The 21,962-nt window shown below is 51.9% G+C and overlaps 6 protein-coding genes across 6 annotated transcripts; 1 reads left to right on the top strand and 5 right to left on the bottom strand.

Annotated features, from left to right (window-relative positions):
- Positions 1–163: 163 nt before the first annotated feature.
- COCMIDRAFT_95092 (uncharacterized protein) lies at positions 164–1,697 on the bottom strand (the record flags this gene model as incomplete). Its single annotated transcript, XM_007689708.1, has 2 exons — positions 164–1,348; positions 1,407–1,697. 2 exons carry the CDS (start codon positions 1,695–1,697, stop codon positions 164–166), a joined length of 1,476 nt encoding a protein of 491 aa, XP_007687898.1.
- Positions 1,698–3,034: 1,337 nt separating this feature from the next.
- COCMIDRAFT_95062 (uncharacterized protein) lies at positions 3,035–4,536 on the bottom strand (the record flags this gene model as incomplete). Its single annotated transcript, XM_007689707.1, has 4 exons — positions 3,035–3,064; positions 3,127–4,246; positions 4,371–4,400; positions 4,469–4,536. 4 exons carry the CDS (start codon positions 4,534–4,536, stop codon positions 3,035–3,037), a joined length of 1,248 nt encoding a protein of 415 aa, XP_007687897.1.
- A 685-nt stretch (positions 4,537–5,221) lies between these two features.
- COCMIDRAFT_5219 (uncharacterized protein) lies at positions 5,222–10,017 on the bottom strand (the record flags this gene model as incomplete). The annotated part of the gene is made up of 5 exons (XM_007689673.1): positions 5,222–5,233; positions 5,287–6,396; positions 6,446–9,566; positions 9,673–9,865; positions 9,945–10,017. The coding sequence occupies 5 exons, from the start codon at positions 10,015–10,017 to the stop codon at positions 5,222–5,224; spliced, it is 4,509 nt and encodes a 1,502-aa protein (XP_007687863.1).
- A 1,331-nt stretch (positions 10,018–11,348) lies between these two features.
- On the top strand, positions 11,349–12,976 carry COCMIDRAFT_36689 (uncharacterized protein; the record flags this gene model as incomplete). Its single annotated transcript, XM_007689691.1, has 2 exons — positions 11,349–11,560; positions 11,632–12,976. The coding sequence occupies 2 exons, from the start codon at positions 11,349–11,351 to the stop codon at positions 12,974–12,976; spliced, it is 1,557 nt and encodes a 518-aa protein (XP_007687881.1).
- A 422-nt stretch (positions 12,977–13,398) lies between these two features.
- Positions 13,399–16,341, bottom strand: COCMIDRAFT_36688 (uncharacterized protein; the record flags this gene model as incomplete). The annotated part of the gene is made up of 7 exons (XM_007689690.1): positions 13,399–13,785; positions 13,846–14,235; positions 14,292–14,886; positions 15,191–15,720; positions 15,769–15,948; positions 15,998–16,185; positions 16,242–16,341. 7 exons carry the CDS (start codon positions 16,339–16,341, stop codon positions 13,399–13,401), a joined length of 2,370 nt encoding a protein of 789 aa, XP_007687880.1.
- Positions 16,342–17,977: 1,636 nt separating this feature from the next.
- On the bottom strand, positions 17,978–19,069 carry COCMIDRAFT_36687 (uncharacterized protein; the record flags this gene model as incomplete). Its single annotated transcript, XM_007689689.1, has 4 exons — positions 17,978–18,337; positions 18,411–18,546; positions 18,612–18,984; positions 19,045–19,069. The coding sequence occupies 4 exons, from the start codon at positions 19,067–19,069 to the stop codon at positions 17,978–17,980; spliced, it is 894 nt and encodes a 297-aa protein (XP_007687879.1).
- Between the last annotated feature and the right edge of the window lie 2,893 nt (positions 19,070–21,962).

Here is a 21,962-nt window from a genome sequence, read left to right as displayed (position 1 = left end):
TGCTCTGTCTCGCAAATAACTAAGAAGTTGAATTGGATATCAATATCCCCAAGGCTGATTCCACAAGCCCCAAGAACCCCTCAAACAAACGCTAGAAGAGAGAGAAAAAAAGCTTTTTGTTTTTGACAGGATCATCATTGTCTTATCCCCCACCCATCATCATTTACCAATGGCAGATACCTCCTTCACTATCATCAACACTCCACGTCCCAGCAAGACCCACGACCTCGACCTCTCCACCAAACCCTTCTGCCACCTTGCCCAGCCGTACAACGCCATCGAAAGCACCACCAGACGGCGTGCCAAACTCCGCCGGCCCATTGTTGAGCAGTCGCTTAGCCCAGGCATCGATTGCCGGCTCACCAGTCTCATCTCTTGCTTGCTTGAGAAATGGAATCAGAGCCGTACCGCCTGTACCGCGAAGTTTCTTGCTACCAGTCCGAGCCATGGTATTAGCAAGATTGACGCGCTGAGTCGTCGCTTGTTTGGGCGACAGAGACCGAGAATGCGATCGCGACTCGCGAGACTTGATAATGATGTAGCGAGACACGAGCTGGATGTGCTTGTCCCGTAGAGTCCGCAGCATAGCCAAGCACGCATCGTACGCTGTCGTTAAAGCACGGTTTCTCCGGTTCGATGTGACGTATTCGCGGATGTTGGCGATGCTCTCCATGTGCTCGAGGAATCTGCGATGGGGGCCGGGCATGTAGTTGCGCATGTCTTGGATGAAGCCATGAGACGGTCCGACTGGGGCTGGGCTCCCTGGCTCTGTTCGCTTCTCGCCAGTGGGCCGGTGCTCGACGCCGAGGACTACATCGAAGAACTGGATGATGGAGCTTTGCGCATTACTGCCACCACTGAACTGCACATAGGGCTGTTGACCAGTACCGTCGTCGAACATGACTCCGTTTGGAAGTCCGGCATCTCCCATGTTCTTGCTTCCTGCGAGGAACGGTCGGATTCGGTGATAGAATACGTGAGGATCGCAACTTTCGTACATGCGCTCGAGAAGTGAGCCAATTTCGTCTAGCCTTTCTGAAAATGACCTCAGGCACTCTGCCACAGTGTCGCTGTCGTTGCGTCTAGCTGCTGCAATAGCTTCAATCATCATCGGAATGATTGGGCCGGCTCTGGCTTCAATTGCCACTGAGACGAGATAGAACCATGATTCGTCCAGCGAACCGGTAAAGGTCATCTGTGTCGCAAGATTGTCCAGAGTGTCTGTAGGCTCACCATCGAACAGTGGCCGCCAGTTCCACAGACAGACGGCTGCAAAAGTAGCGACTGGTGGTAGCTCTAGATGCTTGCATGTTTGGAGAAACGGTATCGAAATGGATGGAGGTACAATCTATGTATTTCTATTAGTTGTGCGCAACTTTTGTAACATTGAGACTGCCAAAACTTACATCGGCCGGCTTGTCACCTCCCCAAATGTATCCATGCGCAATGAAGCTAAGAATAGAATATGCTCGCCGCCATTCGGCTTCAGTGAGAAGAAGGTCAGTCTCGAGAACAGGTAGCGCATCCACTATCCGGCGGAGTCGCTTGGCGAGTATCAAGCTCTGGAAGTTGCGTACGACGGTCTCCCAAGGTTGGTAGTAGCGATCGGGTAAGATGTCGAGCGGTACCTCATCAGGCAAGAAGCCATTCCGAGCCGAGACCTCGTAGTCACTCAATTTTGGTAGTTGTGGAAGCATTTTGTCGGTATTGTGTGGGTAAAGGAGTTCTCGAGGTTGTACTTTTGGAAGTTGGTGGTCAAAAGGCAGGTCCTAAATTCGGAGGTTGACGTCGGAGGCTCTAACAAGGCTGGACGAAGTGGACCCCTAAAACGATTATTGCCACGAAAGCGTTTACCCCAGATACAAGCTAAAAAAGCAAGAAGCCTATACCGGATTCATAACAAGAGAGAGAGAGAGAGAGAGAGAGAACCTAGAGAACAAGAGGGCTGGGAGAATAGAGAGATGGCGTGATTAAGAGGTCGCGTGTGGACGAAAGGAAATGCCAGCCCGGCTTCGGTGGAGGATTTCGGAAGTAAGGGACCTAAGGCTTCCAGACTGGTATTTTTTTTGAGTTCAAGGGAAGAACCCTGTACCGACTAGGACGTTCAAACTAACGAGGTCAGTCAGGGCGCTACAGCTATAAGACACAGCATGTAGCAGAAAGTGGTGCAAAAAGGGCGAATGTGGCGTGAGAGCAAACAAGCATTATATTTGCCCTTTCGGCCGCGGGCAGCGAGCGAGCACCTAATGGGTGAAAGGGAGGGTTGGGAGAGGGGCCGTCTAGAACTAGACAGAAGCACGCGATGCTCAGTAATTGCTCATCAAGAGAATTTCTCGCTCCGAATACTCCCCGCAATCTCGTTGCGTGGGCGCCACCTTGGGGGGAGACATTAGCAATCAATTCACACACGGATTCAGTGGTTCTACTACAAGTGGAGGTAGCGCGGCTGGCCGACGGCCGCCTACTAGTTTTCAAGTCGACCACGCTAGGCCGTGTGAGCCCTGCATACCCGTTCTCCACGGAAATCGGCGATTGCGCCGTTCCAGGAGGGGGTGGGAAGCACGGCTAAATCCATGAGGTGAGCAAAGAGTGACATGCTGCATGCGTATTCGACGGCGGCCCTTCTTTGCCTCTTTCGATGGGCACACACTACAGACTGTGAATCTTATCGTACTAGATGCTGCAATCAGCCTTGGCGTGGCTATTATTTCGTCTCCGTCTATTCGCCGACGCTAGTGCAGCTGCTGCAGCTGCTGTTGCAGTAGGCTAAGGTTGCAGATCAGGAACCGCATATACACTGCACCATGGCCAGGCACATACATATGCACTGCTATGGAGACCGCAAAGACAAGTCATCACCAGGAAATCGCGCAGGCCAACGCACATGGACCTAAGTTTGGAGAATCGATCGTGCGATTGCCTAACCACTACTGCAAGGCGATAACCAAGAGCCACAGCTATTTGCTGGGCGTGCAGCTATACTCACCGGAAAAAAAAGTATTCATGCCCCTAGTGACTATCGAAAGCAGCTTGACTATGCGCGTCCAACTTTGAAGCTGAGAATCTATTGTATGTCAGTACACCACCACAGGGATGCCTAGCGTGAAAGAAGTTGAAGAAACTCACATCATTCTTCCCCACGGCGACAATATCGTCCTCTGCAACTCTCCTCCCGCCCTCAGTTTCTACGTAGGCCATGGGTGCATCGCCCATGACCTTCCTGTACACATCACCCACCGTGCTTCCCTTCTTGACCAACACACAGTCGCGGAACACCGCCGTCGAACTCGCTGATCCACTCGTGTATGTGTGGATATTCCTGACAGGGAAAACGGGAACCAATCCAAGTAGCTCAGCTGCTCTCGATAGCACTTGCACAACACCCGTGCTGCCAAAGCGATATAGAACCATGTCTTTGAGATTTTCGATTCGCGTCTTGAGTTTCTCGTCAAGTTCCTTCAATCCGCCACCGTCCGGATCACCTTGCTCAATCAAATCTTCTCTTGTATCGACAAACTCGCTGCCCTCTGTATATTTGACAAAGCCCTGTTTCGCCAACTTCCTTAAGAAGACCTCTGATATTGCGCTGCAGAGGACTATGCTTTTCGGGTCTTGCACCTTTGCGATTTTTGCAATGTTCTTATCGGCATCCGGGTGGTCGATTTTGTTGAGGGCGATGACCGTGGGGAACTTTTCGTCGGTAAAAGCGTTCACCACACGCTCAATAGTTTCGTCAGACCAGTCCTGAAGAGGCTCTTTTAGAGCAAGCCGGTCGAGACAGCGCGCCACCACGCTCGATGTCGACCCATAACCTGAGAACTGGTTTTGCAGTGTTTCGACAGCCGTCGCCTTGACAGCCACATGCCTCCTCTTGATGCTGCCCCACTTCTCCATTAGATTGCCTTGAATCCATCGCACGATTTCACTTCTCAACCATACGATATCCTGACTTGGGTCGTACCCTCTTGTTGCCTTGCCCTCGGCATCTGTCGTCCCACTGACATCGACCACGTGCACTAGCGCATCGGCATGTCGCAGGTCATCCAAGAACCTGTTTCCCAGACCTTTGCCCATATGCGCACCAGGAACGAGCCCAGCGACGTCAAGTAGTTCTATGGGCACTGATCGCCTTCCCTCATTACAAGATCCATAGTTGGGTTTGCATCGTTCAGAGACGTTGAGACGAGCGCATGGGCATGATATTTGAAGATATCCGATCGCGCGTTGAGGGTCGATTGTGGTGAATCTAAACCAAGTCTGTCAGGGTATCATGCTACAAGAGCGTCCATGTAGCATGAAATAAGACTTACGGAAAGTTGCCTACTTCTTATCAGCCTAACAAGTCTCCCACATTGACATTTTGCGATTACCGACCGACTTTGGAGGTAGCATCTGTCAAGCTGCCGTAAAACAAATCTTAGAAAAGGTCCCATGACGGAGGAGGGGGCGTGGAGGGGCATTTGCGCACCTATTTAGAGTGGTCGACTTGCCAGACGAAGGCTTGCCTACAAGACCTATGAGCGGATCGCGTGGCATGATGTATAACACACCCAGAGGAAACAAATGGTGGGGTATCAACGAGGGGTGGTTGCCGAGCAGAACCTGTGGCGCAATCGTCTGCCGATTGTCAAATTCGCGACAGCGCTTATCGATAACGCGCTGACATCACCAGATGATCTACGTCTCCACGACAATCTAGCCTCAGGTGCTATCCATAGTAGCAGTGAGCCCCTGAATGAGTTGTAATCTTACGCAAATTAATCTTCATGACAACCATGATGACGAGTAATGAACCACTCCCTTCTCGCGCAAATGAGTGTGCAGGACAAGAAATTAACTAATCTTGACTGTTGGCGAGTAATCAACCACCAATTCCCGTACTATTAGAAGTCCTAGCTAAATACGTCTACTTTGTGAAACGCCTTAAGATGCTCGTCATATCAGGGATCCGTCGTGACCATCCCTATCCAAAATGCCCATCATACACCGGTGAAAACATGCTCAAGGCTGAGACTTTTTCGGGGGGTATAAACGTCGCTGAATGGGAAAAACATGAATCTTGGCAACCACATCTGCACACAACTGTCACACAAAAACCTCTTTTTCTGGTAGCAACAGTGGGCGATTACCCCTTTTAAAAAAAATTAATGGAGAAGCGCCTTGAGAACACCGAGACAGTCATTGATCTATAAGGAGAGTATTTCCCAGTTTCGTAAGGTAATTAACGCGATTTCTGCAAGACTGTTAGCCACTGTAAAGCCCGTGCCGATAATAAGATTTGCTTACGAGACTTGCAATTGCCGCCGCCGAGGCGAGATCAGGCTTGCCCGATACACTTCGCTGCGCCGCCCGCGGCAGACCACTTGTAGTGTTGGTATTGAGTGGAGCGCCATTTGCAGCACGCTTAGTGCCAGAGCCACCAGGCGCAAGTCCTTGATTAGTAGAGTGACGTCGTTGTGGAGCAGATGCTTTCACTGGAGACTGGCTATTTGATATATCGCGCTGTGCACTGGCAGCAGTTCCGTTCCGGAAGCTAGGCGTTGGCGGTTCAGGAAGTGGTCGAGCGCGTGCATTGGCCGCCAGCGGGGCTTGCGCGCGCTTTGCAGGAGAGGAGACGCTTGTAGGAACGTTGTAAGCTCGACGTTGCTGAGGAGCTTTACGAACCCCTGTGATGAACTCGTGATGCAACGCTTCATCAGGCTTCATTCGTCGCTCAGGATCCCACCGCAAGCATCTGGAGATGAAATCCAGGAAGGCTTCGTCGTCACACTTGAGGGCTTGCTGCAGGGTCTTGGAGCTTGGTCTGCGTCTGCGGCCCTTGGAAGATACCGTGACTCTCGGCTTGCCAAGCGAGTCAAAGAATAACTTCTTCCTACTACTCTTCTCGATCAAATGCTTCTCAGGAGGACCGAAGACTTCCATAATGCAAGCAAGCTGCTCTTGTTCATTCTCTCCTGGGAAGATAGGGTAGCCCGTGTAGAGTTCGGCAAGAATGCAGCCCAAACTCCACATATCAATGGGTAAACCATAGCTCATGCCCAGAATGACCTCAGGGGATCGGTAGAAGCGAGATTGGATATAGGTATAAACCTTCTCCGATTCAAAGCAACTGGATCCAAAATCGATAACTTTAATCTCCGAGTGCAGAGGGTGGGCCAACAGAATGTTCTCGGGTTTCAAGTCGCAGTGGATGACCTTCTTGGCTTTCAAAAGAACAAGAGAGGACAACATCTGCTTGCAGAAACGGCGGATCAGGCGTAGTGAGAAGCCCTTGAACTCATGTGCTTTGATGAACTCGTACAGGTTCATACCCAGAAGTTCTGTAGAGATGCATAGATGGCCGCGGAAGTAGAAGCTTTGCGTGAAGTTGATCATGCTATGCTTGTTGTCAGGATCCTAGAAGAATGTTAGTGACTTTCAGTGTGCATAGATAGTGGTCACTTACCCATTCGCGTAACTTTTGAAGAATGTTAACCTCAACCAACGCTTGCTGGTGGAACCGCTTCTTGTTACGAATAATCTTGATGGCTTCTAGGCCTCCCGTCTTGTGGTCTACGCAACGTACAACCTGACCGAAACTGCCCTTGCCTAGAACATCGACCACCTCATACCGGTAAGCCAGATGATCTCCGAGGACAATGTTGTAATCGCCACGGTCATCGTCGTAACCAAAGTTGGCTGTTTGGGCGTTCAGGTCGCCAACATGCTTCTTAGCATTCTTAGTGCCACAGAAATATACCTCTTTGTAGTCGATAATCTCGCCTCTTTCGAAAATGTTCAAGTTGGCCATACGCACGGCATCGGCTGGGGTAACACGTTCCTTGGCCGTAGCGCGCTTACGGAGCTCATCCACGTCGCGTGCAGCATGCTCAAAGTCCTTGCGCTTGGAAGCAAGCTTCTTCATCTCTTCGTCGGCTAACAGGTCATCTCGATCAAGGTTGGGGTCCAAGTTACGCGCCTTGAGCATGTTTGAGGAGCTCTTTGTGCCCAGCATCCGTTGCATTGGAGTCAAGATGGATGAAGACTTCTGCGTCGGCTGAGCAGCAGCTTGGTCGGTGTTTCCAGAGACAGCACGGCTTGCAGCATTACCTGCAGCCTTGCGAGCAGCGGCCTTTTCAGCCTCAGTGTCACTCGCAATAGCTGCATTGGAGGCTTTGCGACGTCCGAAGTCAAGAGATGGTCGAGTGCGAGCGTGGGCAGGCGATGGACTTGGAGGGGCGGCGCCATTCCAGTTGGCAGACGCAGGCATCTTGGGTGGAGGCATACCACTGTGTTTCGGCGGTTGCGGCTGCTGCCTCGCATCTTCGGTCTTGGGCCCTGGCTTTCGGAGTTGCGCGGATTGAGATGGGTGATTTGCGGCTTTGGACGATGCCCGTCTCCAGCCGCTCAAGCTCAATTTGCGCCGCAAAGAAGAAGCAGATGACGGTGTTTCAGGCTCTGTTGACGTAGATGTCTGTACTGACTCTGAAGTATTTTTCTTCTGGAGAGGTCGTGGACCTGCAACCATGCTCTGCATCTCCACATCCTTGACTGGAGACTTGTATTCGCCGCTTTTACGTGGCTGCAAACGAGTGAATTCAGCACTTCCCTTTGGTAGCGAGTTGGATGAGAACGGAGTGGTAGAGGCTTGTCTTGTTGGGTTCAGGGTCGGGACAGGCATCATGTTGATGTTTGCTTGCGAATCAAGCGGTGACTCGGTCGCGCGCAAGTTGAATGCAGAGCTACTGCTGCGCAGGTGTCTGTGGTATTCATCTTGGTAGTTGTGTCTCGAGAAGAAACTGGCCTTGGACGCTGTCATGGGCGTACTAGGTGTCTTCGTGACTTGACGCTTTGGCGGCGGCGTGACATTGCCCTGATCCGTATCTTCTGCGGATGTGGGAAGAGACGACATACGATTGTTCAACGGAGTGCCTAGGGGTAGCAAGTTAAGGGGCGGGAGCCTGATTGGCTGCAGGTTCTTCTTGCTGGACTGCTGTACCGTGGCCGCCTTGTCAGGTTCTGGGGTATTCCCAACGGTCAATCCTCTCCTGTGCCTGAGAGACCCTGTGCTTGACTTTAAAAAGGGCGACTCTAGCGCGTCGTTTTGGCCAGAACTAGTTGACTGCGCCTCTGGTGTTGAGACAGGTTCATGAGACACTGATTGAGTCGCACCTGACTTTGATGGCTGTGCTGAAAATCCAAAGGTGCTTTGTTCGGGATCTTTGGGTGACTCAAAAGCTTTCGGGATGGCTGGTACAGGCGGAACCTCTTCTTGCTCTCCACCACCCGTATTTTGTTGGTTTCGCGGCTTTGGTGCAGGCAGGCGGAGACTGGACGGAGCGGGGTTGGAGCGCAGCGGTATTGAGGAAGGAGGGCCGACCTTGAGCGAATTCAAGCTCGAGTTAGACGAGAGCGAAACGCCAGAAGCATAAGACTTGCGTTTCTGCTCAGGTGTTGCGCGCGCCGACGAAGGTGTCATACTGCCTCCCAACCTCATAGCCGGAGACTGACTAAAAGCACGCTCATCAAAGGTCGCGTCGCCCTGGGGAGTGGGGGGTCCAACCGGCCCTCCTGGAGGCTGGTTGGGATTTATAGATAGTCGTCTAAGCCTCCGGGCATCCGTGGGGCTGATAGTCCTGGCCCCCAAGCCAGAAATGTGGGGTACGGTGGATTGCCGCTTGTTGGCAGACGAGGAAGGTGTATGCGACCGTTGTGCACCACTTCTACCTGGTGAGCGAGTGGTGACCTGAGACATGGAGCTTGGGTCTGGGGTCATGGACGAGACAGTTAGATGGCCCGACTGCTGTCTTGAAGGAGGCTGCAGAGACTTTGCTTTTGCGTTCCGCGTAGTGCTTGCAAGCTTTGGTACGCCAGAAGTGATGTTATTCAGGGTTGGCATACCGGCCAGGTCATCGCGATCGAAGCTGCTCGTTGGCATCATTCCAGGGCCAACGCTCTTTCGCGGTGGCCGTGCAGCGGGATTGGGTGGCGCTTGTGAAGAGAACTGGCTCTGACGGCGTGTGCGAATCGTCATGTTGCTAGGGGGATGGGGCACCGCGGGCGTGTTGGAGCTAGAGGCAGACATGCCAGCGCTGGCTTTTCTAGCTGCTGATTGACTGAAGCGGCGGGCAAAGGAGCTGCTGCGTGCAGAACGTGTTTCGGTGGGGATGCCAGTGAATGTGGGGATAGTGTTTGTATTATTGGTGTTGTTGCTAGGGGTGCTGTTGTTGTTGTTATTGTGGTGGTGAGAGGTGGAAGCGGAGTTGTCAGCAGGACCACCGGCGGTGGTGAAAGAGCCGGGGGCAGGGAAGTCGCTCAGGGTGGGCTCGTAGGATAAGCTATTTGCAAAATCGTCAAAGTTGACCGAAGGCAGAAAGTCGTAGGAAATGGGGCCATCGCGGGCCTCTTCCTTTGCAGAGTCGGGCTGCAGCTGCTTGGAGAAGCTGAAGCGTGGGTTCGAGGGGGGACCGCGCGTGGTAGGCTCGCAGCCAAGGGAGGGCACGAAGGAGGAGGAGCGTGCTTGGGCAGAAGCAGCAGGAGCAGCAGCAGAAGAGGGTGTAGAGGTAGTAGTAGCTGCACTCGTCATCCTGCATCGATACACGCGTCAGTCAGCCGGCTACGCAGATACAAGGCAAGATACCAGCACTATGGCATGGCGGTGGATGCCATGCCAACCGTGCGTCGAGTACCTACCTTTGTTTGGAGAAGTCGTGAGGACGCTCGCGGGGGCCCAGCGGGACTCTAGCCCGGCCGCGCCCAGCAGCGGTGGTCATGTTGGGATTGGGGAGAGGACGTGAGGAGGAGGAGCCGAGGGCATTGGAGGCGCTCGTCTTGCGCAGTCGGCTGCCCTGCTCGCCCGTCTTTTGGAACTTGCGTACGCGGTCTTCTGGGGGGGGGGGAGACGATAGGTGTTAGCATCATCGACGGACACAGCTGGGGCTGATTCTGGCTGTGCTTTTTCTTACCTGACGAGCCACTAGAGTCATCCGACACGGTGGACCCTGAGCGTTCGGGCACGTCGGCGGAGGCGGAGGCCATGGTTCTAGTCGTGGTTCGCGGCTGCATCGACATGGTCCGCACTCCCAGCCCGATGGAGGGAGCTCGAGCAGTATAGGAGCTACTGGATCTGGGATGGGTTCAAAAAAAGAAATTCAAAGACGAGGCCTCGTCTTGGAAATGCGCCGAAGTCGTCTCCAAGCGTCAAGCTTGGGCACCCAGGTCGACTATGCCGACATGTCTAAGGGACCGGCTACAGCGGTGAGGATGATGGTGGGCGGGCCGGTAATGAGGGCGACTTGGGAGGGAGCAAGGTCTCAGGGGAGCAATGGGCTCGGGCGCAGCAGAGACAGCGCGCTGCAGAGACGGCAAGGAAAAAGGTCGTCGCAGCAGCGATGGTTGACAGTCGTCAAAGTCACAAAGAGGGCCGGCAGCCCACAAAAGCCACACTAGGCCCAAGGGTTGTCTAGTTGACGAGGCCCCTGTCGGCCTGCCTGTCTATGGCGGGACGAGCAGCGAGTGGCACACCATCATCAAAACAACGCCCCTCTCCCAGGAAACCAGCGCTCCGGCCAACGGTAGCCCGAGCTACTGTGGGTGTGTATGCGCGCGTGTGTGTGTGTGCGCGCACACACGCATACACACACACATACATGCACATGGTACATGGTACATGGCACATTGACACTATAACATTTGTGTATGAATATACGCTGGATTAGATATTAGACGGGAAATGCACTGCATGCCCAGCCAGCCCCCTCGGCTCTACATGCCCTGCCCACCGCACCTCCCCATGGCCGACCTGTTGTCTTGAATCAGGCGCCCCGATTCCTGTGCGAGGTGCAAAGACCCTTTTATGAGCCGCAAGGTTCCCCTCGAGGCTCCGCAGCGTTGTGTATCCCTGGCGGTCAGGAATTGCGACGGCCAAGGTGCACGGGGCCCATGGGTGTGGGGAAGCCACCACAACGAGTAAAGGTGGCACGGCACACGCCCAGCCCAGCCCAGAACACCGCCACCACGCCTCACATGCCATGTGCGTCATCTCCCACTGCAGTGCCACCAAACACCAACCCCCCACACTCTCCCCACTCCACGCTCTTGGGAACTACTCTGCACGTCCAAAGACACCCACGACGACGGTAGCCACGACGACGATAGCCTGGAGACTGGCACACAGTCGACGAGCACGCGGAGAATGACGGCACCCTGATGGCTTTGGTGCAACCGCAGAGCATCCCCAATCCCGAGCACACACTTGCACTTGCGCCCCAGCCCTGTCACATGTGACACGCCTCGCTCCTGCCCAGCACTCAAGGCAGTGCCCACATACCCGGCACCAACCACCGTCCGCACCATCTCAACCGCCCACCATGCCGCATGGCAACGCAGAATCCCTCGCAAACCGCGACGCGCCCATCCCCGTGGTCCAAGTCCAGCATGCATCAAACAGCAGCACCCCCACGACCGACAAGCACCCGTCGCGCCGACTCTCCGCCAGCAAGCTCATGAACAAGCTCGAGTCCCTGGGCGACAACATGACCCGCGATTCGACGAGTAGGATGGGTGACAAGATGATGAACCTGTACGTACGCTCGCCAGACAACATCAGCATCAAACGTATTCCGACAACAAGACTGACCCTGACCCGTCCAGATTGCTCTCACAGGTGCTTCCGTCCGAGGACCTCTCCGACAGCCCGCCCTCGGATTCACACTCGACCCCGGCCAAAAACACACCCCAGATCAAAGATCGCCGCTCCCGATCCTATGTCGCCCGGCCCAGCTTCAGCATCCCCACCATGTCGTCCAACTTCCGTCGCTTCAACTCGCGCATTGGTGTAGCCTTTATCGCCCAAAACAGGGCCATACGTCTCTTTACCTGGGTACAGCCTACTCAGACGCTGTCCTTCCTCTTCGTCTGGACTTTCGTATGCGTAAACCCCTACCTACTGCCTGTCCTTCCGCTAGCATGCGGCATGTTCTTCATCATGGTCCCCGCCTACCTCACTCGACATCCGGAGCCTACGAGCAATGCCATGGACGTGGATGGCGACCTGTGGAGGGGAAGCCTGGGGGGACCGCCCCTCGCGGATGCCACGACTATCAAGCCTGCACCAGAGTTCAGCAAGGACTTCTTCCGCAACTTGCGTGACTTGCAGAATTGCATGGACGATTTCAGCAACGTACACGACGCCGTACTGAGCTTCTTCACGCCACTTACCAACTTTAGCAATGAAAACCTTTCTTCCATGATATACCTCATCCTGCTTGTCGTCTCGGTCCTCTTGTTCATCAGTGCCCACCTCCTTCCCTGGCGTGCCATCTTCCTTGTGCTTGGATACACAGTCACAGCCCTCGGCCACCCAACTGTCCAAGACCTCCTTGCAACCCCCGAAACAGAAAAATTTGTAGCTGAAGTGGAAAACGAAAGTCGCTCCTTCCTACTCTCCATTTCCCGCGCAGATATTGAGCTCGAAACTTCGTATGAGACACGCGAGGTGGAGATCTTCGAACTGCAACATCGCGCGCTACACGACGAGTACGGCGAATACGAAAGCTTCATGTTCTCCCCCTCGCCATATGCGCCATTGTCGCCATCACGGATAAGCGGCGACAGACCGCGTGGCACCCCCTTTTTCGAAGACGTACTACCGCCCCGGGGCTGGCGCTGGAGCGACAAGAAATGGACTCTCGACCTCCTCTCCCGCGAGTGGGTTGAGGATCGCTGTGTCACGGGCGTAGAAGTTGAAATCGAGGGCGAGCGATGGGTCACGGATTTGCACTACGAACTTCTTGAGACGGAGGAAGATAGGGCGGGCAGCGCGCGGCTGAAGATGAAGAAGAGGGAGGGGTCAAAGGGAGGAAGCATTGATTTTACAGAGCAAGAGAAAGAGGTCCTGAGACGGACGTGGGAAGAGAGTAAGCCAAGTCGAAAGGGCGAATGGAGACGACGGAGGTGGGTCAGGGGTGTGGAAAGGATGCCGTGGAAGCAAGGGTAACTAAAGTAAAGTAAAAAAAAAATCATGTACAATAATCGAAAACAAGTACGCTTTCTCTCTCTCACTTTCTCTCTCATCCACACAAAGAGATCATTCTGTAAACGAAAAAAACAACAACAAACATTTTGACGTCCCAGAAAATACTGTTTTGAAGAGAGGAAAAAAAAGTGCGTATGGAGAATAGGGAATCAATTCCAACCCCCTCCACATGATTTGCATTTCCCGCCCAACGCCCGCCGCCGCTGCAAAAAAAACCCCTCCTCCTCCTTCCAAGCAGAGAAAGAGAGAGAGAGAGAGAGAGAGAAGAGGGAGGGATAACCCAAGAAGAAAAAGACTCAAACTATACAGTACACATGACCACCCACCAAAAATGACGCCGACGCCCTAAACCCCCCTCCATCACACATTCCCAAGCCGACTTCCTAGCCCGCCCTCTTATCCTCAGCCTCATCCATCGGCGCAGTCTCCTTGGTCAGATAATCCGCATCCTCAGCCTCTTCGTACTCGGCAATGAGGCCCTGCACCACCTCTTTCGCCTCGTCGAATTCGCCCAGGCCGTCTTTGAAGGGTACCTCGCGCTTGTAGCTTTCGAGGAAGGCGTTGCGTTTGCGGAGGGTCGAGTACTGGGCTACGATGCGCTTGAAGAGTGTTGCGATGCCCGTGTGGTTTGCGAGCATGAGGCCGGAGACACGGTGGGAAGAAGTTACGTAGGGGGATTTTTTGGTGAGTGCCACTTGGATGGAGGCGGGGCCCCAGGGGATGAATGTTGCGAGGCGGCGTTCGCGAATGCGCATGAGGGATTTGTGAACCTTTTTTTTACACTGTTAGTAGGGGGGTTTTTTGGTTCGAGAAGACATCAAACAACGTACATCTGAGGGATCGGCTTCGCCTTGGATAATGTTCAGGATGGACATGTAGCAGCTCTTCTTGGTGGGGTTGGTCGAGACCATGCGGTTCTTGGGTTGGAGCAGGCGCCTCATGACGTCCAAGACAGTCGTCTTACGAACGGTCTTCGCCTGCTCTACGTTCTCGCCCGAGAAGGGTGTGTAAGACGTCATCAAAAAGTGGCAGCGGGGAGTGGGGATGAGCGATGCGACGATACCGACCAGGTCATTGTGCATGTATCCAGGATAGCGCAGGGTCGTCGTACTGGCAGACATGACGGTGGAGACGAGCTGGTTTGTCTGTTCAAATGAAGGGTTCATGACGTGTAACCGGTCGGCGGCAATCCTGGTGAGGGCTCCATTGTCGAGAACAACCTGTACAGTTAGCATACTGGTGCGCCGTGGTTGCTAACTGTGCCATCTGCACTTACCACCGAGTCTGCATTCTGTGTCAGGCGCCTCATACTCAGCAAACTGTTGTACGGCTGGACCACAATATCGCCATCTTGCGTGTTCGGAAAAACACTATACGTTTGTATGAGCTTCTTGGGGAACCGATCGTTCAGTCGTTCGAGCATGTATGATCCGAGACCAGAGCCAGTTCCACCAGCGATTGAGTGTAGCATCATAAAGCCCTCGAGCGAGTCTGAGCCGTCGGCCTCGCGATCAATCATATCCAGAATATCCTCGTGCACCTGTTCACCCATGCTGTATCCCATGCCCCAGTTGTTTCCCGCGCCAGTGCCATCTTTGTGGATATAAAAGTTCTCGGGGTTGTAGATGTTCTTGTACGGACTCGCCTGAATGGAATGCAGCACTCTGGGCTCGAGATCTAGCAAGATGGCGCGTGGAATGTAACGCGTATCGTCTGATTGGTAAAAGAAGACATCCTTGCGATCGCCGCCCTCTGTCGCAAAGTCTTCGAGGTTTCCGTCTTTATTGATGCCGTGTTCCTGGCAGAGCTGCTGCCAAAACTGCTGCCCTACGCTGTTGCCGCACTGGCCAGCCTGTAATGTTATGATTTCCCTGGTCCAAGTCAGCCACAGCTTGTGCAGTTTCTTCTGGTGCGTCTGCAGGCGTACCTGGGCATGGTTGTGTTGGTCAACAGTGTCGTGGCTTGCAAACGCGCCCTCGGCGGGGTCCACGCGTCGGGTCGCTAAATGTTTGGACCCTGCCGTCATGGCTCTAAAGTACATGGAGCATATCACTCGCTTCACTTATCACCGCTGCAACCACAGACCTACAGGAAATAGTAATTGCAGCATGTTTGTATTGCAGCATGCTGACTCATCAGCTTCATTGCTCTTCTTCCTCCTTCATCTTGACTAACGACTTTTCTTCAAACCCAAACCTCAACTGGAACAAGATGGTATAAATCAGACAAAAGAAATTGATCCGCAACACATCCAGCCAGGTTACCACCGACACGCCGTCCTTTACACCCTCGTGCCATGAATCACGGACTTGCACAAAAAGCCTTGGGTCGTCCGTCACCACACCATCCAGCCCATGCCGGATATTCCATCGCATCCGGCTCTCGTCGTTCACCGTCCACGCATACACTGGCCGGCCATCACTTTGTGCTTTCCGTATGAATAGCCTACCCCACGGCGTCATGAGGACAGCCTGTGCCATGTTGAAAGAGACGTTTGGTACTGTGAAGAAGTACGACGCAATAAGCGTCGAGAAGCCAATATGGGAGACTGGAAAGCCGGGAAGATATCGTGAACACAGCGGGAGGTATTTTGCTGCCCAGCATCCGAGAACGATGCGGCTCTGCCATGGTCGTGATGGCGAGGGTGGCACACTCCGGATTGTGTCACCAATCAGGCGCATTACATCATCTGCGTCGTTGTCCAACTGCCTTGTGTCAGCTCTCGGCTATGTAAAGTAGCACCGACTACAAACCTTAATGTCGAGTAATACCCAGATGTTCTCCAACCCGGGTTGTGCCATGTACTCGAGTAGATCTAAAAGGCGAGGCATCGGCTCGTGCGGCTCTTTCAATGTCCTCAGTTTGCTTATAAACTCATAGTCACAGTCTATGATCTTTTCATCCCTGCCAAAGCATCTCTTGAGATCTTTGTCCTGTCGAATATCAGTCCACGATCTCATATGGCTAGAGCTGGGAGCTTACATGGGACAATACTACAACACCGTCTCTTGTTAGATGTAAGTCGGTTTCTAGACCATCGGCTCCGACTTCGACGGCACCCTTGAAGGCGCCCAAGGTATTCTCGGCGAACTTGGCCTTGTACCCTCGATGTGCAATAGCCTGTGGCTTCCTCCTTCCAGATACATCCTTATGTGCAAAACCAAAAGTAGCTATATAGAAGGTCATTACACGTCTCGAGCGTTATGGCTACAGAGAGGCCTCTTACCTGGAGGAAACTTGGCCTTGGGACCAAGTAGTGGCTGCTCCACAATCTTGCCCAGCTCTCTTGTCAACCCCTCAAAAACTGGCGGTACTCCGATAACCATATTGTCAGGATGAGATGATGGTGGTATGTCGAGCGAGCTGCCGACGTCGGCCTTTACCCCAGACATGACGAAGTCGCTCCCTTAGTCTATCCAATAACCTGGCAGTTCCGCAAGCGCGCGAAGCGGAGATTTCGGCGTTAAGGCGGTAAGGTGATGGTACCAGTGGTCAGATACAAACTAGATCAAGTTGCGTCTGCGTAGGATAGCAAAGCAACTTATTTTTCAAAAGACTAGACAAAACTCCCATTTCAACCCGACGGCGTGAGCAACGTTAGAGAGAAAGAAGGAAAAGACGGGAAAAAAACAAGAGATCCCTAAGCATCATGCCGCCGAGCAGCAAGTACGCTACGCAAAAAAGCCCTCCCTCCTAAAAAAGCCCACACCCAGCCATGCGGGTCACTTTCTCTCTTTTCCTTCCAAAACCTCCTTCTCGCCGGGACGTGTTCCCAAAACGTATTAAGACCACGGCCCCCATCCTACCGCAACCGGTATGGATTGGCTGGATAAGGCCCCGAGGCTAGCGCTCGTTTCCAAAGATTGATCGTTGCGGTGGAATGGGGTACGTTGGCGCTCGGATGTATCACGTCCCGGGCAGCGGCACAACAGTTGTCGTTGCACGAGCAGCATGCCGTCGCGGCACGAGACGTGTCAGATGCTGCAACATGCGCGATACCCTGAGTCATTTTATTGTCCAAGATACGAATTTCCTTGTTCTCCTGAGTGCAGCGATGGGGGGGGGGTGTTCTGCTGTGGGAGAATCCCATCCTTTCGTGTTTGTGGCAGCAAGGCGTTTCTGCACACAGTGCTAGCAACACTAAGTAGACCCTCTTCCCGCTTTCCCACGTGCATCATACAAAAATCTACCCTCTCCCCCCTCTCTCCCCCCCCTTCCACACCTCACAAAATCCGGTGCGTTGGATACGATCGATCGCTTAAACCCATGTGGCGCGTCGATCAGATGCATCCTGGCGCGCTTGGACTCCCTGTCATCAAACACCCACACACACTTTACCCACCCTTCCATCTTTCCTGTGAGAGAAGCGCCGTCGCCCGTTCCCCCTCCAAATGACAGCAAAGACGCATGTCATCTGGCGTCACGCCAGCTGACCGCCCCCCCCCCAACTTGGGAGCTGTGCACTCCCGCCCCAGTCTGTGCAGCTTGGGAGGTTGTCTAACGGGAAGGTGGCGCCTAGGGTCTCTGGTTCGGATGCGGTAACATGCGGTGCGGGCTGTGTGCTTTGTGGCGTCCGGAAAGACAGGCTGCCGGAGAGGGCGGGGAATGGGGATTAGGGGACAAACTCTGGAAAAACAAAGGTGATGAGAGAAATGCATCTCCGAATGCTTTGCCATACGAGGTAGCGTGTTTGTAGATGTAAAAGACGACGTAATGTTGAGTTGCAAAGGACACGAGGTCTACGCCACAGGAACCTCCGCTGGTCATGTATGTCACCGGCGCAATGCTCTGTACCCAACATACATGCCTACCCATACACTAGATATGTTTTTCATTCGTAGTAGCCCGGTCAATGTTTGCTAGTTTACATTGCTAACTTATCATCTATTGGATATCTCCCTACAGGTTGTTCATCAATCAATCGTAAGCTATCGCTCTCGTTTCTACTCCTCCATCCCGCTTCTACGAAACAGGTTCAAACTGCGGAGTGTACTTGGCCGCCGCCTTGGCAAACTCATCCTTCTTACTAGCCCAGTCTGCTATGGCTCGGTGTTGTGGGGCTACGGATTGAAGTTGTGTCTTCATCTTTTCTGTTTCATCCTTCTTGCCTAGTAGTGTATTGAGGACAATGAGGTTGGCAATTGTGTCGGCAGAGGTGCCATTGGTGGATATGGCTTGTTGTAGAGCGGCTTCGGCTTCGGGCAGGCGGCCGAGATGTAATTCTGACACTGCTTGCGCGACGAGAGAGTGAGGAGAGGTCGATTGCGCGGTTGTGGCTAGTTCCTCGAAGACGTAGAATGCTGACTGGTATTTCTCGCCTCCCTAAACTAATATTAGTGTTCTGCCCAACAGCTATTGGCTACGTAGTGGGGGTGGGAGTGAGTGAGTTACGAACCTCGCGCATGCCAACCCAGCTCTCAGCAATGTTGACCAGCAGGCTATCCTGCGCCCATTTCCGTGCGCGCTGCGCTTCCTTGGCGGCAAGATCGGTGCGGTTCTGTTGAAGGTGGATTTGGACAATGAGCGCTACCCTGTTCATACGTCAGCCATTGTGCTTCGATTTCGTGCCAGATTTGGCGTATTCGGGCTGCCGTACGCATCCAAGCTGCCTTGGTGCTTGCTCAAGAGTTCCAGCGCAGCCTCCGTCTCTCCTGCCCTCTCCAGAATTATGCCCACACAAAGCTGCACAGCCAGGTTCTCTTGTCCACTCTGCTCCGCCAACTTCTTTGCCTGGCTGAGAACATCTTTGCCTTGCTCGTAGTCTGCCAGCAACTTTACTGCGACGAGATCCGGTGTCTTCTCGGATGCGAGTTCGTTAGAGACGGATTCTGCCTGACCGAGAGCAATTTGGCTGCGGAGCTTTAGGACACGGACGGGAAGCGCATTGGAGGCCGAAAAGGACGAGGTGTCGAAGTCGAGAACTTGTTGGTAGGCCCCGGCGTGGAAGGCCGAGTGGATGTTGATGAGCTCTGGGGTGCGTTAGTGGGGGTTACATGAGAGTATGGTATGATGCGCAAGATAACACCAACCTCCTTCTGGGGAATAAGGGTCCATGATTGCGGTGTGCAGAGGTACGCTGTAGCAATGGACCCGCGATTGAAGATGCAATCGTGGTGTTGAAGCCAGATTGAGTTTGGGCTGATTGCTCGGACCATACAAGCCGCTCATTGGCCAGCCCAGCCAACACACCTTGACTTTGTAGAACTGGTGTACTACAGTAAATCTGTCTGGGGTAATGGTAGCAGAACAACTACCAGTCGAAAGCTATATTTACTTGTCCGAGTATATGTCTGAGCGCTTGATCCTGCTTGGCTCCTAAGAAACTGTCCAAATTCAAGCTTTATTAGTATCTTGTATAACTGCAAAGCCTCGCAGAAGCAAAGCCCATATCCTTTTCATCTCTCATACACATTTGCGAGCAATGAACTCTGCACCTGCGCACCTCCAAGATTCTCTTGTATACATGATTGATTGACTTGAGTGTGTGGTGAGAGAAGTGGCAGTGGCAGTGGCGTCTCGACGTCCCACTACACTCAAAACATCATTATAGCCGCAAACTTGATAGAGTTATTTTTATCAGCATGGTACATACGACCATTGGAAACTGAGAATTAGGCATCCCGTCCGATCTGCCCTATACAAGCAGTTTACCGGCGGATTAGTAGTTAGGTGGGTGACCACTAGCGAATCCCCGCTGTCGTATGTATATTTTTGTTTGGCGATTTTTTTGGTTCAATCTGCGGGTCTCGTGGCGTGTTAATTCGCATTCATCTTAGAGTCTGTTCAGTCTACCGATACTGATCTAACTAGTCTTGCCTGCGCCGTTATAATAAAACGATAGAAACGGGGGGAACTAAAATCTTTGCTATAGAATGTTAACGAGGCTTTTTATGGTCTTAGAAAACTTTTAAATGTCCAAAATCCTATTAACAATGTTGCTAGTTTCGAATTATAAAGGTAATCGCACAGACTACCGCCTTCAGCTACCTCACCTTAACCCAGACCAAGACTAGAGAAGTATAGACCAACCCCGTGTAACATACCCCTTATTCGTCCCAGAACTCAGGGAGGAACGTTACGGCGGGCAATTAGTAGGCGCGTCACCAAACGCCTGGCATTGTGCACCAATATTGTCATCACTACACTATTATTTTGTTAATAATATGTAACGTAAGACAAAAAACATGTGATGCATACTGAGCCTGAGGCACATGGAAAGTAGTAAATATCGGCTGGACCTCTGGTGACCGCACATGTCTTGCCAACGCAAATCTATTGTTAATTAGCACCGTGTAGAGCCTGATTTAGTAGAACTAACGCCAATACACCCGCCAACCGCTTTTCTACAGCCAATATGCTGTTGCCGTAGAGCATATACAGGGAGAATAAGAAAGATAAGAGTAACGAAGTTCATATTTTTTTAATGTAAGAAGTGATATAATCTCTAGAACGGGAAAGATTAAAAATGGAAAACTATAGTATAGTTAATCAAGAAAGAGTCCGGAGAGGAGAGCAAGAGGGATACTTGTAAATAGTGGTCTATAGCGAAAGCCCGTGTAACGGGTTAAAAGCGCTTTGGATAGCTCCTCGGCGGGATCTCGGGCTGTCTACAGAAACCGGGTGCTAAGACGACACGCTTAGACACTTAGCATAACCTTTTCTCTAGTGAGTACGTAAATATTAGGTAAGTAGTAGTTAGCTCTCTATCGAATACAACCTCTTGTATACCCAGCGTTTGCTCCATGGAGCGCAGCCTCCTACACCCTGTGTAACACTGTGTATAATGGTAAGTGCAGGTGTTAAAGAAGCTTTGAGAAAGGTTACCGGCGACAAAATCGGATATTACCGTATTGCTGATGAAACCGAACCTCTGACCCTACTGCGGTACAGGGCATAAGTTTTGTACTGTAGAGATGCTAAACCTGTCGATCTGGCCTAATTTCGAATAGATCTTCACTTAATTCAATATTGCCTAATTTCTCTTGTTTGTAGAAAGCGTATTGGGTAATTTATCCTTTAGCCACCTCAATATAGCTTAGTATAGAACCCCCTACACTAACAAGTCAACGGTGTTACATATGTTATGGGCGAAGAGGCCTTCGAATGAGTTTGCATTAACCTATACTATAGAAGAAGAAAGATAAGAAAGTAAAGTTGTCGTATGATAGCTACTACTTTTATACTCCTTCGTTAGTCGTGTCGTACGGAGGAGTTCTTATAACTAAGCGTTCTTATAGTAGGTATAGAACATAACTATGTACCTTATTTACGGCGCAGTCCCTTACAGTAATAACTAAATAAACTATAAACTAATCTTATAATACCTTTATAAAACGATTTATATTTTAAGATATTTAATTAAAACTCTAGGCTATGGTTTTAATAGTTTTAAATTCTAGCTTTTAGTAGCTCTAAATCCTAACCTTTAGAGTGTAATTGTTACCTGTAGTAGTGTTACGGGCTAGGCCTTATATGAAACTACTAGGAGCCAAAAGTTGTTGTATTACTTAGGTTATAGAGAAGGTTAAGGTTCTGCTATCTATTTATAGTACCTATCTGTTATTCTCTTCTTCTCCTAGCTAAAATAAGGTAGGTATAACCTACCCCATTACAAGTAGCTCTAATATATAAGCGAGGATATAATTTTTATATTCTTTAAGCCCATAAAACCTTTTTTTAGAGAATCTTTGTTGTTTCGTTTAAATTAAAATTGGTGCGTACTGTCGCTGCGGCTGAGCCCACGCTTGTCTTACCGCACTTACAGCAGGCAACAATTCGTTAACGTATTTCTATTTTGTTGCCCTTATACCTTAGCTTTAACAATAAAAATACCGCTACGAGCTCCGCCACTTCAGCTGGGAGCTTACAAAACACAGCCGTTGACCGTCTACCGTGGCGGAGTCGATATAATAAGCCCAGCTGAACCATCTACGATTGTGTGACTGGT

Source organism: Bipolaris oryzae (genome assembly GCF_000523455.1).
Source record: "Bipolaris oryzae ATCC 44560 unplaced genomic scaffold scaffold_63, whole genome shotgun sequence".
In the NCBI taxonomy this organism is placed as follows: Eukaryota; Fungi; Ascomycota; class Dothideomycetes; order Pleosporales; family Pleosporaceae; genus Bipolaris; species Bipolaris oryzae.
The sequence above is the reverse complement of the archived record's forward strand: the minus strand, read 5'-3'. Positions and strand labels throughout refer to the sequence as shown.